The 13,390-nt window shown below is 40.9% G+C and overlaps 1 protein-coding gene across 1 annotated transcript in view; it reads right to left on the bottom strand.

Annotated features, from left to right (window-relative positions):
* The window catches only part of ATR (ATR checkpoint kinase), a 49,999-nt gene that overhangs the window by 21,079 nt on the left and 15,530 nt on the right, over positions 1-13,390 (bottom strand). The window contains exons 11-25 of the mRNA XM_081910672.1: positions 13,173-13,363; positions 12,977-13,077; positions 12,457-12,628; positions 11,489-11,659; positions 10,516-10,710; positions 9,721-9,906; positions 8,966-9,058; positions 8,588-8,718; positions 8,089-8,232; positions 7,062-7,155; positions 6,208-6,333; positions 3,956-4,162; positions 3,110-3,223; positions 1,112-1,227; positions 39-159 (exon numbers count right to left, since the gene is read on the bottom strand). Coding sequence (XP_081766798.1) covers positions 39-159; positions 1,112-1,227; positions 3,110-3,223; positions 3,956-4,162; positions 6,208-6,333; positions 7,062-7,155; positions 8,089-8,232; positions 8,588-8,718; positions 8,966-9,058; positions 9,721-9,906; positions 10,516-10,710; positions 11,489-11,659; positions 12,457-12,628; positions 12,977-13,077; positions 13,173-13,363 — 2,162 coding nt within the window. The remainder of the gene's footprint in view (positions 1-38; positions 160-1,111; positions 1,228-3,109; positions 3,224-3,955; positions 4,163-6,207; positions 6,334-7,061; positions 7,156-8,088; positions 8,233-8,587; positions 8,719-8,965; positions 9,059-9,720; positions 9,907-10,515; positions 10,711-11,488; positions 11,660-12,456; positions 12,629-12,976; positions 13,078-13,172; positions 13,364-13,390) is intronic.

The raw sequence follows: 13,390 nt of genomic DNA, 5'->3' as shown, positions 1-13,390 counted from the left end.
AAGTTCATCTAACTGAGGTATGTGCTCATTATTCTTACCTTAGTTATAAGGTAACCAGCCCAGGTTGCTGACCAGTCTGCAAAATTTTTGCCTAATTTGCTTAAGTAAATGGGCTTCTTAACCTTAGCCCAGTTTACAGCCTTCTGGTAACTCTTGTATCTGTAAACAAAATTCCCAAAGCTTGTTGGTATGTGTTAGCTCAACAGAAAAGGAAGACCAATGAAACAACAATGTTCTAGGCATAGGTGTCCACCATTACTGATGTGACTAATTGCACATCTCTCTCTGAGGGCAGTAAACGTAGGAGCTCTAAACTTCCTTGAGCCGGTAATCCAAGAGCAGTGGCACATAATGGACACGGGGAAGCTATATAAGCATGTGGGTGGCCAAGTGGGAGTAAATAAAGAGAAACTGATGTGATCTGCAGATATTTTGATAAGCTTCGAAGGAAGGCTTCCAGGAACAAGAGGCCTCCTTGCAATTTGGTGAGTTTAGGGGCTGCTTAAGCATTTGACAAGTGTGTCGTGTTTATCCAATTTTGATTTCTTTTAGCTCCAAAGGGAATATTTTTGTAATTAGGGGGCCTCAATTTTCTTTTGCCGTAATATTTGCTTGTCCTACACAGTCGTACCAAGGTTTTCAAACAGCTTAGTTCCCAAATGTTTTGGCTCCCGAACGTCGCAAACTCGGAAGTGACTGCTCCAGTTTGCAAACTATTTTTGGAAGCTGAACGTCCAACGGGGCTTCCGCGGATTCTGACTGGCTGCAGGAATCAGAAGCCGAGGTTGGTTTTCAAACGTTTTGGAAGTTGAACGGACTTCCACAACGGATTCCATTCAACTTCCAAGGTACAACTGTACTGTCTTTTTCATCTTATTAAACTCGTTCCTTGTTTCGTAAACTTGGTGTGTTCTCAGCCTATTATAAACACTCTCAAGCCTAGAGCTTTAATATTATGTTACCCAAGGAAGCTTCAGAGAGACCCTGGGGGTCTTTTGGAGGTTGTCTGAGAAGGGTTAGCCTGGTAAATAATAATTAATCTCTTATCTGGTGGCAGTGAGTACTCAAGCAGCAGCCTGAGACTTGGCTGGGACGTAGCCATCACACATACCGTGTACTTAAATGGGGTTCCAATATTTCCTGAATATGATCAGGAAACATTTTCCAAAGCTTGCCTCCTGAGCTGTCAGTGGTTGTCTCCCTACAATCATAGATAGAAAGCAACTCCTAAAAAGAGAGAGCGCAAGTTTTACATGAATACATTTGCACTGTACAGAATAAACTATTCAACATTATTCTTAAGCAATGAAACAGAAAATGAAAACTTCCATTGCCTCATTCATGATAGACACAATAGTCTAGTTTAAGACATCACTGCAAAACCATGCTCTGACTGTCAGGACTGTACCTCAGGTGGCCCCTCCTCTTTACCATTCCCAATTATCTTTCTCACTTCTAGTTTGCATTTCTTAGTAAAGAAAGTCTTGATCTGATGTGTAAAGATTTTGCCTATTCTGATTAGTTCAGGAGGGTTCTAGAAGGTTTCTTTCTATGTGAAAGAAACAGGCGGAAGGATTCTGATGTTTGAGTTATTCCTTCTGGGAAGCTGAGTGCAGCTGGTTTAAGCTGGTTCTGTTATCCTTTCTGTCAAGATCATTGTGACCGTTATAGTCAGGCCAGGAGGAGCCTGCGTTTCACTCACTTTCTCTTTGTTCTGGTGTAAAAGGTAAAGGGACCCCTAACCATTAGGTCCAGTTGTGACCGACTCTGGGGTTGCGGCGCTCATCTCACTTTATTGGCCGAGGGAGCCGGCGTACAGCTTCCGGATCATGTGGCCAGCATGACTAAGCCGCTTCTGGCGAACCAGAGCAGTGCACGGAAACACCATTTACCTTCCCACTGGAGCGGTACCTACTTGCACTTTGACGTGCTTTCGAACTGCTAGGTTGGCAGGAGCAGGGACCGAGCAACGGGAGCTCACCCTGTCGCGGGGATTTGAACCGCCGACCTTCTGATCGGCAAGTCCTAGGCTCTGTAGTTTAACCCACAGCGCCATCCGCGTCCCTTCTGGTGTTCTGGTGTGGTGTCCTGTATTTTATAGTGTTAAGGTTTAGTCTTATTAAAAGCTAAGTTTAAGTTAAGTCTGCTGCAACTGGATGTCTTATGGACTGTGCCAGTCCTGAATGTATTGCATTTGTGGCAATTATGCTCATTTGCCTTCAGTAGCAGTAAAAGCTCTGCTGGATGAAGTACAATTGCCTCTGGTTATTTTTTGGGAACTCTGCTACATGTTTAAGTTTTTCCTCCTCCAGACGACACTCACCACCATATTTGCAATCTTTATACTATTTTAATACATTCCTTTATTTAAAAGCATTTGTATCATGTTACTATTTTAAAAAAATATATACAACAGTCCAAAAAACAAGCAATATATCATGAAAACAAAACACAACCTAAAAGCATATAAAAGCAAATGAAACAGATTCAAACACATAAAAGAGGGTCCAGGAGAAGCCTGGGCAAAAAGATAAATCTTGACAAGGCATCTGAAGCAATGAGGAAAATGTTGTGGTTATCTGATGCAGACAAATGATGGGGAATATATATATAACATAGTCAAAACAAAAAAAAAAATCCTTCCAGTAGCACCTTAAAGACCAACTAAGTCAGTTCTTGGTATGAGCTTTCGTGTGCATGCACACTTCTTCAGATACACAGAGTATCTTTCGTGTGCATGCACACACATGGTATCTGAAGAAGTGTGCATGCACACGAAAGCTCATACCAAGAACTGACTTAGTTGGTCTTTAAGGTGCTACTGGAAGGATTTTTTTTTTGTTTTGACTATGGCAGACCAACACCTATCTGTATATATAACATAGTTTGCTTTCAAATGAGAGTTGCAAACCAGATTTTGAACAGGAATTATCGTAAAGCAAAGGTTTTCTGCAATTGGTATTTGGATTGAAGCTCCCAGCTGAAGCTACTTAAGCCAATAAAAGAGAGGGTGGTGAAACCTTACTGGCCAGATCAATCTCAAGCACCTTTTTTCCTTTTGGTAGAAAGGCAGTTGTCAATACCGTTGTATCAAACAAACCTTCCTTACCTGAATGGCATATGATGCAGAATCTTGAGCCCGGACGTTATCAGCATAAGCAAGGAACGCTCTTGTCAACTCCATGAATAATCCATAAGCGAAATCCGGATCTTCTACACCAGTCTTAGGGGAAAGCAGTAAGATTTCTTAGATGAGCTGCTTTGTTGATATCCTCTGCCTGCTCACTACCAAAATCTAGTTTCGAATTGGGATTAGGAAATGATGGGGGCTGTGAGTCCTCCAGGGTCACTGAAGTCACACCGTGACTTTCAATGAGAGTCATAACACTCGGGGCAAAGGCATTCAGCAAAGGCAACAGCAAAACAAGTGACCACTCTACCGACCCAGAGCAGCCCAAGAAGGGGCAAGGAAAGATGGTAACAGACTACAGCAGCTCCCCCTTTCCTATAATATGAAGCTGGGAAAGGACCCCCTTCATCCTTTAGTGAGAAACCGCCACATACAAAAAATGTTCATTCAGAAGTATGTTGTGTGAGCAGAGCAGCAGCATTGCATACAACCCTATACAACTACCGATTTCTCCTTGCCTTGATACAAGGATACCTACTACATGAGATGCCGGTACAGTGGTACCTCTAGATACGAACGGGATCCGTTCCGGAGCCCCGTTCGCATCTAGAGGTAAACGTAACTAACGATGGCACATCTGTGCATGCGCACATTGCTTTTTGCCGCTTCTGCGCATGACGTCATTTTGAGCGTCTGCGCATGCGCAAGCGGCGAAACCCGGAAGTAACACACTCCGTTACTTCCGGGTTGCCAAGGAGCGCAACTTGAACGCGCTCAACTCGAAGCATATTTAACCCAAGGTATGACTGTATTAGCATTCCTTACCACAAATGTAAGCCCTTTTCCTTGGTTGTTGCTTGTTGAGAAGTCCAGCCTGCCTGGATCTATAGCTCCCAGTTCACCTAAACATTCTCCACAAAGTAGCCGGGCATGAGAATTCACATCCTGACAGCCAATTAGAAGGGCAGTTACCAGCTGGGAAATGACTGGCTCCACAGTTTCACTATCCGTTGCATATTTTATCAGCTTCTCCTAAGAAGGGGGGGGGGAGAGCAAGTTATACATGCATACTTCATATTCCAGTGTGATACCATATTAATTATTTTGTTATTTATTTAATTCATATACCAGCCTTCCTCCTAAAGGAATCCCAGGCAGCGAACACACAAGCAATAAAACAATTAGAACATCTAAGCACAATTCTAGTACAGACGCAGATGTAATTATTAATGTCTACTTTTTATGTAGCACAGTTATAAGGAAAATAAAAACTCAGTACAGTTAATGCTACAAACTAGGCCCTAGACACTGAATGAAATAGACACAAGATGGGGCCCTTATACCAGGTCAGTTATTAACTCATCCAACTCAGGCTATGTACACACTATACAGTGATACCTCAGTTTTTGAACGTAATCTGTTCTGGAAGCCCATTTGAGTTCCGAAACGTTCGAAAACTGAAGCATTTACTTCCGGAAAACTCAATACAGAAGCCGCATAGCATGTTTGACTTCAGAAAAGTGGTTGAAAACCAAAGCATTTACTTCCGGGTTTTCGGCATTCGAAAACTGAAACGTTCGACTTCTGAGACGTTTGAAAACCGAGGTACCACTGTACATTTAAAGTACATGACTTCACCCAAAGAATCCTAGTAACTGGGATGGGATAAACTACCATTCCCAGGACTCTTTGAGTAAGAGTCATGTGCTTTAAATTTATGGCTTGCCCATCACCTCAGTGGCTGTCAAGGGTCTCTGATTGTAGCATGTGGGGTTGACACTTCTGAGTGCACAGAATGAATCATCCAACAGGGCAACCAAAGTGGTTTCCATCTTGAATCCAGCCAGAAAACAGATTAGAATAAATCTAATTGCTCAGTATCCTCCACAAGTGACTAAAGGAGCTCTCTTTCTCTTTCTGTTATCCAAGCTAAATCAGTGCTGGGCAATCCAATGAATGGTCTCAAAAACAAAAGGCGAACATTAGAGAATGTGTGGGGGAATGCTCCCTATTGTCCAGTAATTACTCTGCGAGTACAATTGTGCACATTAAGGTGGAATTAAGAAACAGATACTTTAAAAAGCCAAGAAGAAAGAATGCACCACATACAACAAATCTCTCTTCTCATGACAGGCTGACACTGAAAACGACAAGCTCCTTTACTGTGTGACTGGTAACTGAATATCACATAATTTATCTAGTATAGATCACCTTTCTCAGCAATGCTGACAAGAGAAAGGAAGAAACAGACATTATACGACAAATGATTGAGTGCTTTGGAACCCTGGATAAAATAGAAATACTCTCTTTCTTTGGTGGGAGCAAAAGAAGTCTATTCGGATAAAGATCAGAATTAACAATGTGGCGGGGGCGGCTTCACTGGAGGATTCTTAGAATGCAAGCTAAGTTTACATTTCTTTCATTCTAAAATCAAACGGGTAGCTTTGTTAATATGAAATTAAGAGAAATTCATCACAAAGGCAATAACTTGGCTTATTCTTAATTGCATTCATATTCATATGATTCATTAGAATCAGTGGTGTAGTTTTATGATTCTAGATACATGGTATGATTATTTGCAGAACAATCCTACATGTCTATTCAGATGCAAGTCCAGCTAATTTCAATGGTAAAACGTAAAGGGACCCCCGACCATTTAGGTCCAGTCGTGGCCGACTCTGAGGTTGCGGCGCTCATCTCGCTTTATTGGCCGAGAGAGCTGACGTACAGCTTCCGGGTCATGTGGCCAGCATGACTAAGCCACTTCTGGTGAACCAGAGCAGCGCACGGAAACGCCGTTTACCTTCCCACCGGAGTGGTACCTATTTATCTACTTGCACTTTGACGCACTTTCAAACTGCTAGGTTGGCAGGAGCAGGGACCGAGCAACGGGAGCTCACCTCATCGTGGGGATTTGAACCACCGACCTTCTGATCGGCAAGTCCTAGGCTCTCTGGTTTAACCCACAGTGCCACCCGCGTCTCATATTTCAATGGTACTTACTCCCAATAAACGCGTACAGAATTGCAGTGCTAGCTACCCATTTCAGAGCCTTTGAGCTTTACAGTTTTACTTACTTGGTTTTTATATAATGTTTCTTTCAGGCTGGTGAGAGCATGAATCCGAACATCTACATTTTCGTGCTGAATAGCCTTCATGGAGAGCTGTAGCGCTGTCCCCAAGTCTGTGCTCCTGGAAGTCTCCTAAGGTAAAATACACCAGAGTACATGTTTCAATGAACAAAACCCATTGTTAAATGTACCACCACACAGTGGGGGATTATCCAACATTAATCAAACTGAAGTCCGTTGATTTCAATGAGTCTACTCCAATTTAGTTGAGTATATCCCCCAGCTGGTTTTGGTGGGAAAAGGGAATTGGTCTGTGCCATATTATATTGTTTGTACCATGTTTATGCTTGTCTATCATTAGGACAAACAGCATAAGGGAATCTTACAGGTAAATTTTCAAAAAGAATTCTCCCACTAGTAGTGTTTGCACATCATGGTAAATAATAGTTCATGGTTTAGTATGAGCATCATGGTTGCTCCCACTTTACTTCTCCCCTAGTGTAAGCAACAAATCCCAATCCCCAATTTATGGGATTATTGTTTGTTTTGCTTCTAACAAATCACAATTAGTAATCCAGCAGCAAACCTTGTCTTCACATTGTAGTTTAGAACAAAACAAACCACCTTTCCTGGTTCCGACAAAACACTAAGGCAGGGCTCACGGTTACTCTTCGAATTAGAGGAGGAATGAAGCGAGAATTATCTACATGTTCACTGTAAACCATTGGTTTAACATAGCATGCTAATTGAGCCACTTTTATTTACACAAACACTAGACTGATGTAACCCTTTGGACATCATAGATATCTAACACCCCACTTCCAACTTCAAATGATATGAAAACATCACAAAATCTATACCTTCCTATATTCCTGAAGAACGACTTGAATGTCTTTTAGTTCAGGATGGTCAGGCAGAAAATATATTTCATGTAGAAAATCCTGTACTGCATTCCTAATGAATAAAACAAAATCTCTTACAAAACACTCATGCACATTTTTTAAAAAAAAACCTCACAGTACACTGAAATAATAATAATAATAATAATAATAATAATAATAATAATAATAATTTAAAAACAAACTAAAAGGGAGCTATTTATATAAACTTCAAGACCCACTATTGTTCCAACACATATTTGTTCACTGATTTGGTTAGAATTAGCAAAACTGAAGTACTCTATTACAGTTGAGAAAAATCTAGAGATCTTTTATTTTTGTATTCAGATATAGATTTAGACAGAGATTTTTTTCCAGGGGGAACTCACAGGAACTCCTTTCTGGCACCTCTCAGGTGGGCACCATTGCTGTTCTAAGAGAACGAGGGAGGTGTTCATAGTGAGCACCTCTTTTTCTAGAAAAATAACACTGGATTCAGATATATAAAAGCTGGGTTTGGACAAGAGAATCACCTTGTACCCCTACTCTCCAATGCTCTGCTGTTTGCTGCTGACGGGTGGGGGAGGGAGGAAAGTTAAAATAAAAAGAAGTGGCAGACAGCATGGGCTTCCCATGAACCTGAATGAAAATGTTGTATTGCCCCCCCCCCTGTATCTGTGAAAGGACCCCTTTCCAATTTACCACCTGTGAAAGGGATTTTGCAACCGTATTTCCTGGGGGGAAAAACTTCAAGACTCTGCATAGTTCTGGCCCTTCCACACCTATCAGAATAATTAATACTGAACAGCAAATTTGTAGAATAAATTATGCAAAACAAATAATGCAAAGTTTCTCCTTTATGCAGGTCACAAAATTAAAATTACCTTACTACAGATTTATTTATTTTTTAACACCAGAATAGACACAATTTTGGCTGCAGCTGTTCTCTAAACTGACTGTCGGTACGATGCCACCAAAATCATTATTAAAATGTTTTATGTTAGAATACCTGTTCTCAACGATAAGAAAATGGAAGACGGCTGCTGTTTCTTTCGGCTGAATATGTATGAGGGGCAGCAGAGCTACTATCACGTGACTGAGAAGGGAGCCAAGGTGACTTTGATCCAAGCAGCGCACAAAGCAGTCCCAAGCCCTAAACAAAGAGGACAATTTTTTTAAAAAAAATAAATCTCAGCATCATAACATACAGAGCATGGCTATATATTTCTCAGTACACAGACATAAAAAAAATAATCATAAGATTTCTGCGCCATAATTATTTGCAGTTACTCACACAGGGATTCACCATAAGTCACAATAAAGCACTTAGACCAGTGATGGCCAAACTTCACCCTCCAGCTGTTTCGGGACCACAACTCCCATCATCCCTGACCACTGGTCCTGTTAGCTAGGGATGATGGGAGTTGTAGTTCCAAAACAGCTGGAGGGCCAAGTCTGGCCATAACTGCTTTAGACTGTAGTCATAAATTAGTGCACAGTGTTCTTACCTGCAGCACAACTCGGGGAAATCATCCTTGTATCTCAGCCCCGTCCTGAGTGTTGTCATCATTTTCACTCTTACTGCACTTATATGTTTGGGGCCCATAAGCTTCATTAAAGTCATCAAGCTATTTAAGGCCTGCAATTGAGAAGAAGAAAAAAGAAGAATTATTTCTAACAACCATGATAAAAGTATGCAACTGCATGATAAAAGTATGCAACTGTTCACCACCCTTTATTCTCTTTTGAATTTGGACTTCTATCTTTTTCCGCCAGGCTTCAAAGAAATTTAGCACTGTCCCAGCTTCTTCCTTAATCCCAGAATTATACCCGTGTCAAATGAAGCTCCACATAGGGGTTCTACCACCCAGACGGAGTTCACTCACCATTTTCTTGTCTTCAATTCCTATGCTGGAGCTTAACAACTGCATGTTGAAGAAGGCCAAGATGCCCAGCAATTTTGGTTGCAGGTAATCAGCCTAGATAGTCATAAAAATAGTACTCTGAAAATATTCCACTTTGAAACACATTACTAAGAGAACCCCACAGCACATCCACTCTTTAAATATATAGTTGATGTGCAAAATAATGTATGGTAAAATACTACCTTTGCACACCCACTCTGGAAATTTAGAACTTCCCAGGATCCAATGAACTGCTGATCTTTCTTAATCAAGGATTTCATGCTTTCAAACATAACCTGGTTGGTCCAGTGCAGTTCTGCATTTAAACAAAGCTAATATGCTTGGGATGTTATGTCCGTAACTAATTACTTCCCACTAGTAACTTCCATAGCAAAAACCCCACAACCAGCTGCTTGTTCAATCCGCTGATTTTGTTCACGATATTGAGCTCTTCTGAAAGATTCACTCATATCCTTCTTGTGGGCTTCCCAGCATATCCTTCTTGTGGGCTTCCCAGAGGTATCTGTCTGGTTACTATGGGAACAGAACGCTGTACTAGATGGATCTTTGGTCTTATCCCACAAGGCTCCCTTTTAATGTTCTGAAAACTCTTCCTGAAATGCAAAGAAACTCTCCCTCTCTTCTGTATACTTAATGGCATGCCATAATACAAGACCAAAAGCCATCCCTTCCTTCTCAAGCGATACAAAGAAAACTGTGATGGCACTGCTACTTGCCATTCGTTCGGGAGAGGTGATGTCCTTTGGTCCTTGATATGGGTCATCGTTGGAGGCAAATGAAGCCAGAATTGACAAACCATTGAAGACCTGCTGGTAGTGCTCTCCTATACGTAGCAATAATTCATTATGCAATCCCTGGTAGTCCTGTCTCAGCAAGCTTCCAAGTTCGATTTCGGTTTCATTCTATGGAACGCAAATGAAAAACAAAGAAAGAAATAAGGAATAGACCAGACATATGCACAACGATAAGAGATAATAATACAGAAATGCAAACCCCTAGTCAAGGATTTCAGTGAACAACTGCTATCAACACACATCAAGAAAAGATCTTGGTGCACAAGTTGGTTTTGGTTATGGGCAATGCCATGCAAAGCTGGTAACAGGCCCAGGTCAGATGGAAAATGTAGGCCTCATTTCAATCTTTACCCAAGGGCCCCTTTGCCTCTACCAGGGAGATTCAGAGTAGGGACCCTCAAAATCGTAGGCCCATGCCAATTAGCCCACTTGCTCCACCCCAATCTAGACTGGTTATGTTTCTAGAAACAGCAGAAACTGTTGACTGAGAATTTATCTTGACCAGATTAATTTTAGGCATATATTTTTGGTTTCTTGGCTTGTTTGAACCCAGACTACTTTAGGCCCACCAAAAATATTCATTATGCTAATAACATGCTTACACTGAGTTCTTATCTTGAGAATATAAGTCACTTATTTGTGTGCTTCAATATAATCCCCAGCCTAATTATTCTTATTTTCCCAAAGTTTCCTAGACCAAGTGCAAAACATAACTACCTTGAGATAGTGTAGTGCTCGCTCGAGCTCATCTTTACTACAGAAGCAGACGAGATGAGAGAAGATGTACTTGAAGTTGTTGATGAGGATCTCTCTGCGGTTTACATTTAGCTGTTTCGCTATCGTTCGAATAAGCACAGAGGCTGCAGGGCTGGCCTTGGCAGCAAGGTCAGGCAGAAGAACTTGGAGAGTCCGCTGGCAAAATAGAGAGACAGCCAAAATGAGCTTTGACACCTCATTTCCTTCCCCTTGTGCAGGTGAAGGTGCACATTTGCTTGTGGTTAAGAGTGATAAGCTCCAAACTTACTGGCCTGAAAGGGCACATGCAGAAAGCCAGACAAATAACTTTTCAACGATGGTGAAAACCTCAAACAACCAACACTGGGAAATCCCTACAGTTAGTACGTTTCATGGGTTTGTTTAGAAAAGAACTGGCATCTTTCACAAAACACAACAGACTCCAAGCTAAAATAACCCTTCCTATAAAAATGCGGAAGAAGGCAAAATATGTGGCAGAGGGAAAGGCCTGTGGGAAAAAGGAAACCTTTTTCTCGGCTCCCCTTTTGCTTGGGGAAATAAGCTACCTCGCAGTTGTTGCTGGGGTGATAAAATGGGTGTGTGGGTAGCAGAACCACATATAGCTCCTTCAGCTCCTTGCGGAGAAAGTGAGCTATAAATGTAATAAATGAAAAAAATGTAGGAATCTTACCAATCTGAATAATCATCCCCAGTAATACCAACAATTTATGAAGGAAGAATTGAGAAAACTGAGATGGGAATAACATGCAAAGATTTATTCTTATTCTGGAACAGGCACCCCCAAACTTGGCCCTCTTGATGTTTTGGGACTACAATTCCCATCATCCCTGACCACTGGTCCTGTTAGCTAGGGATGATGGGAGTTGTAGTCCCAAAACATCAAGAGGGCCAAGTTTGGGGGTGCCTGCTCTGGAATATACCATCATCAACTTACACTGAGGAAACGATTGAGGTCTGGAAAATCAAAAACATTGGCAATTTCAGATAACCTGTCCAGGGCAGCTTCCCTTTGATGAGCAATTTCTTGTTTCTGTACTTCGCTGCTTTGGCCGGGAGTGTTACAAATCATTGCCGACTGCCTGGAGTGCAGAGATTCCACTAAAAACTAAGCATCGAGAGATACATTTCACTGTTATTACTCTCATACAGAAATTAGAATTCTTACTTCAGGACAAATATGCCAGACAGAAACATTCAGCTGACTAAAGAGCAAAGGTAATCGGTTTTTGTTCTTTACAATCTGGAGCCGCTTACAGTTCTGCTAATGAATGTTGTCCCCACCAGAAAACTCCTGCCAAACGCAAAACAATTAAGATCCAACTCTCCTGCCAACGCTGACAATATTAGCACAGCATAGCTTTGACTTTAGAATCGTCTTTGCCTTTGCCCAAGACTGAACAAAATTCTCCAGGTCTCCAGCCATGACTAAGAGACAAGAGTGGGCTGCAGGGTCACACACACCCTTTATTTTTTATTTTTATTTTTTAAATCATTTTTATTGATTTTCTAGTAAAAACAGCCAGTTAACATATCCATCATAATCCAATTAAAAACAACAAACTAAAATAAAAAAACAACCAAATTACCGTCTGATATATATATGATGAACCCATGTCTCCACTCATGCTAATGGCTTTCATTTTATACCATTATTAAGTTTAAATCCACACCAACCAAGGGACCTTCTTTAACCAAGCTTTGCAAGCCATGGTTAACACGAATCATGGTTAGGGTTGGAGTATGTGTAACTCCTAACTGCAATCCTTCCCCACAGTGGGCAAGAGGAATATGTGTACATTAGGGGAGAAGTTGTGGGCACATGATCTTGTAGCCCTCTACAGTACATTAAGCAATTAAAAGGTTAATGCAATGTATTCTTCCTATATTATTCGGGCTTCTTACCTGACAGATTGGTTTCTTGTATTGACTGAAAAAGGCTTGCAGCTTTATAGACTTGGTGGCAGCCAAAGCTCTGATTTCTGTATATGCTGCTCCAGCCACAGAGGCCGATTTGGACAACAAGCAATGCAACAAGTGCAGGAGTGCAAAGGGCACCAAGCTCCCTTTCGTTGCCCTTACAAAATAAAAGGGGGAAAAAGACAGACATTGCTTGAAAGTAACACCAATGCACTAGATAATTCATGCCTGAAACCTTTCAAGTAGAGACATTTATCGCAGATTTGAATTGATTCTATATATGTGCTGGTTTAGTTTTATTTATTTTTTAAATCAAATCCTTTTTTATATGTGCATAACTTTTCGCTGTCATTATATACAAAATTGTTCTGTAAATTGCTACGGGATGCCTCATGGAAAGTGATTCGTAAAGAAAGTAACCGATAAGAATATTCCATAACTCAGAATAAGTCTCCTGAAACCAGAATACTTAAGAGAAGTTAGAAAAGAAGACACTAAAATGTACCTTCCAATATCACCCGTTGTGAGAATCAATGTTTCCTTCAGCTCACTATTTTTTGATATTTTAGCATTTGTGTAGGCTTCTTTCATTCTCGAAACAAAGAGCTGAAACAGCAAATTTGAAACAATATGCATTCATTATTGTGATTACATTCAAGGTTGCTCTCTCTTTCAGGCTTCAAGATACTTAAGAAATTCACCTCTTTAATGAAATCTTCCTCAGAGTCTGAAGAATCCAGTATGTATTTGATGCTGCCACTAAATGCTATTCTTACATCTTTGTCGGGATCTTCCATTAGCTTTAAGAAAGCCCCAACAATCGCTTTTACATTTAATTCATCTTTTTTGAAGTCCAGGTGTTTACAAAGGAGAGGAATGTTCTCTATTAATACTAGAAGAGCAAGTAACAGAAACAACA

This window comes from Podarcis melisellensis (assembly GCF_964234715.1).
Source record: "Podarcis melisellensis genome assembly, chromosome: 5".
Lineage (NCBI taxonomy): Eukaryota > Metazoa > Chordata > Lepidosauria > Squamata > Lacertidae > Podarcis > Podarcis melisellensis.
The sequence above is the reverse complement of the archived record's forward strand: the minus strand, read 5'-3'. Positions and strand labels throughout refer to the sequence as shown.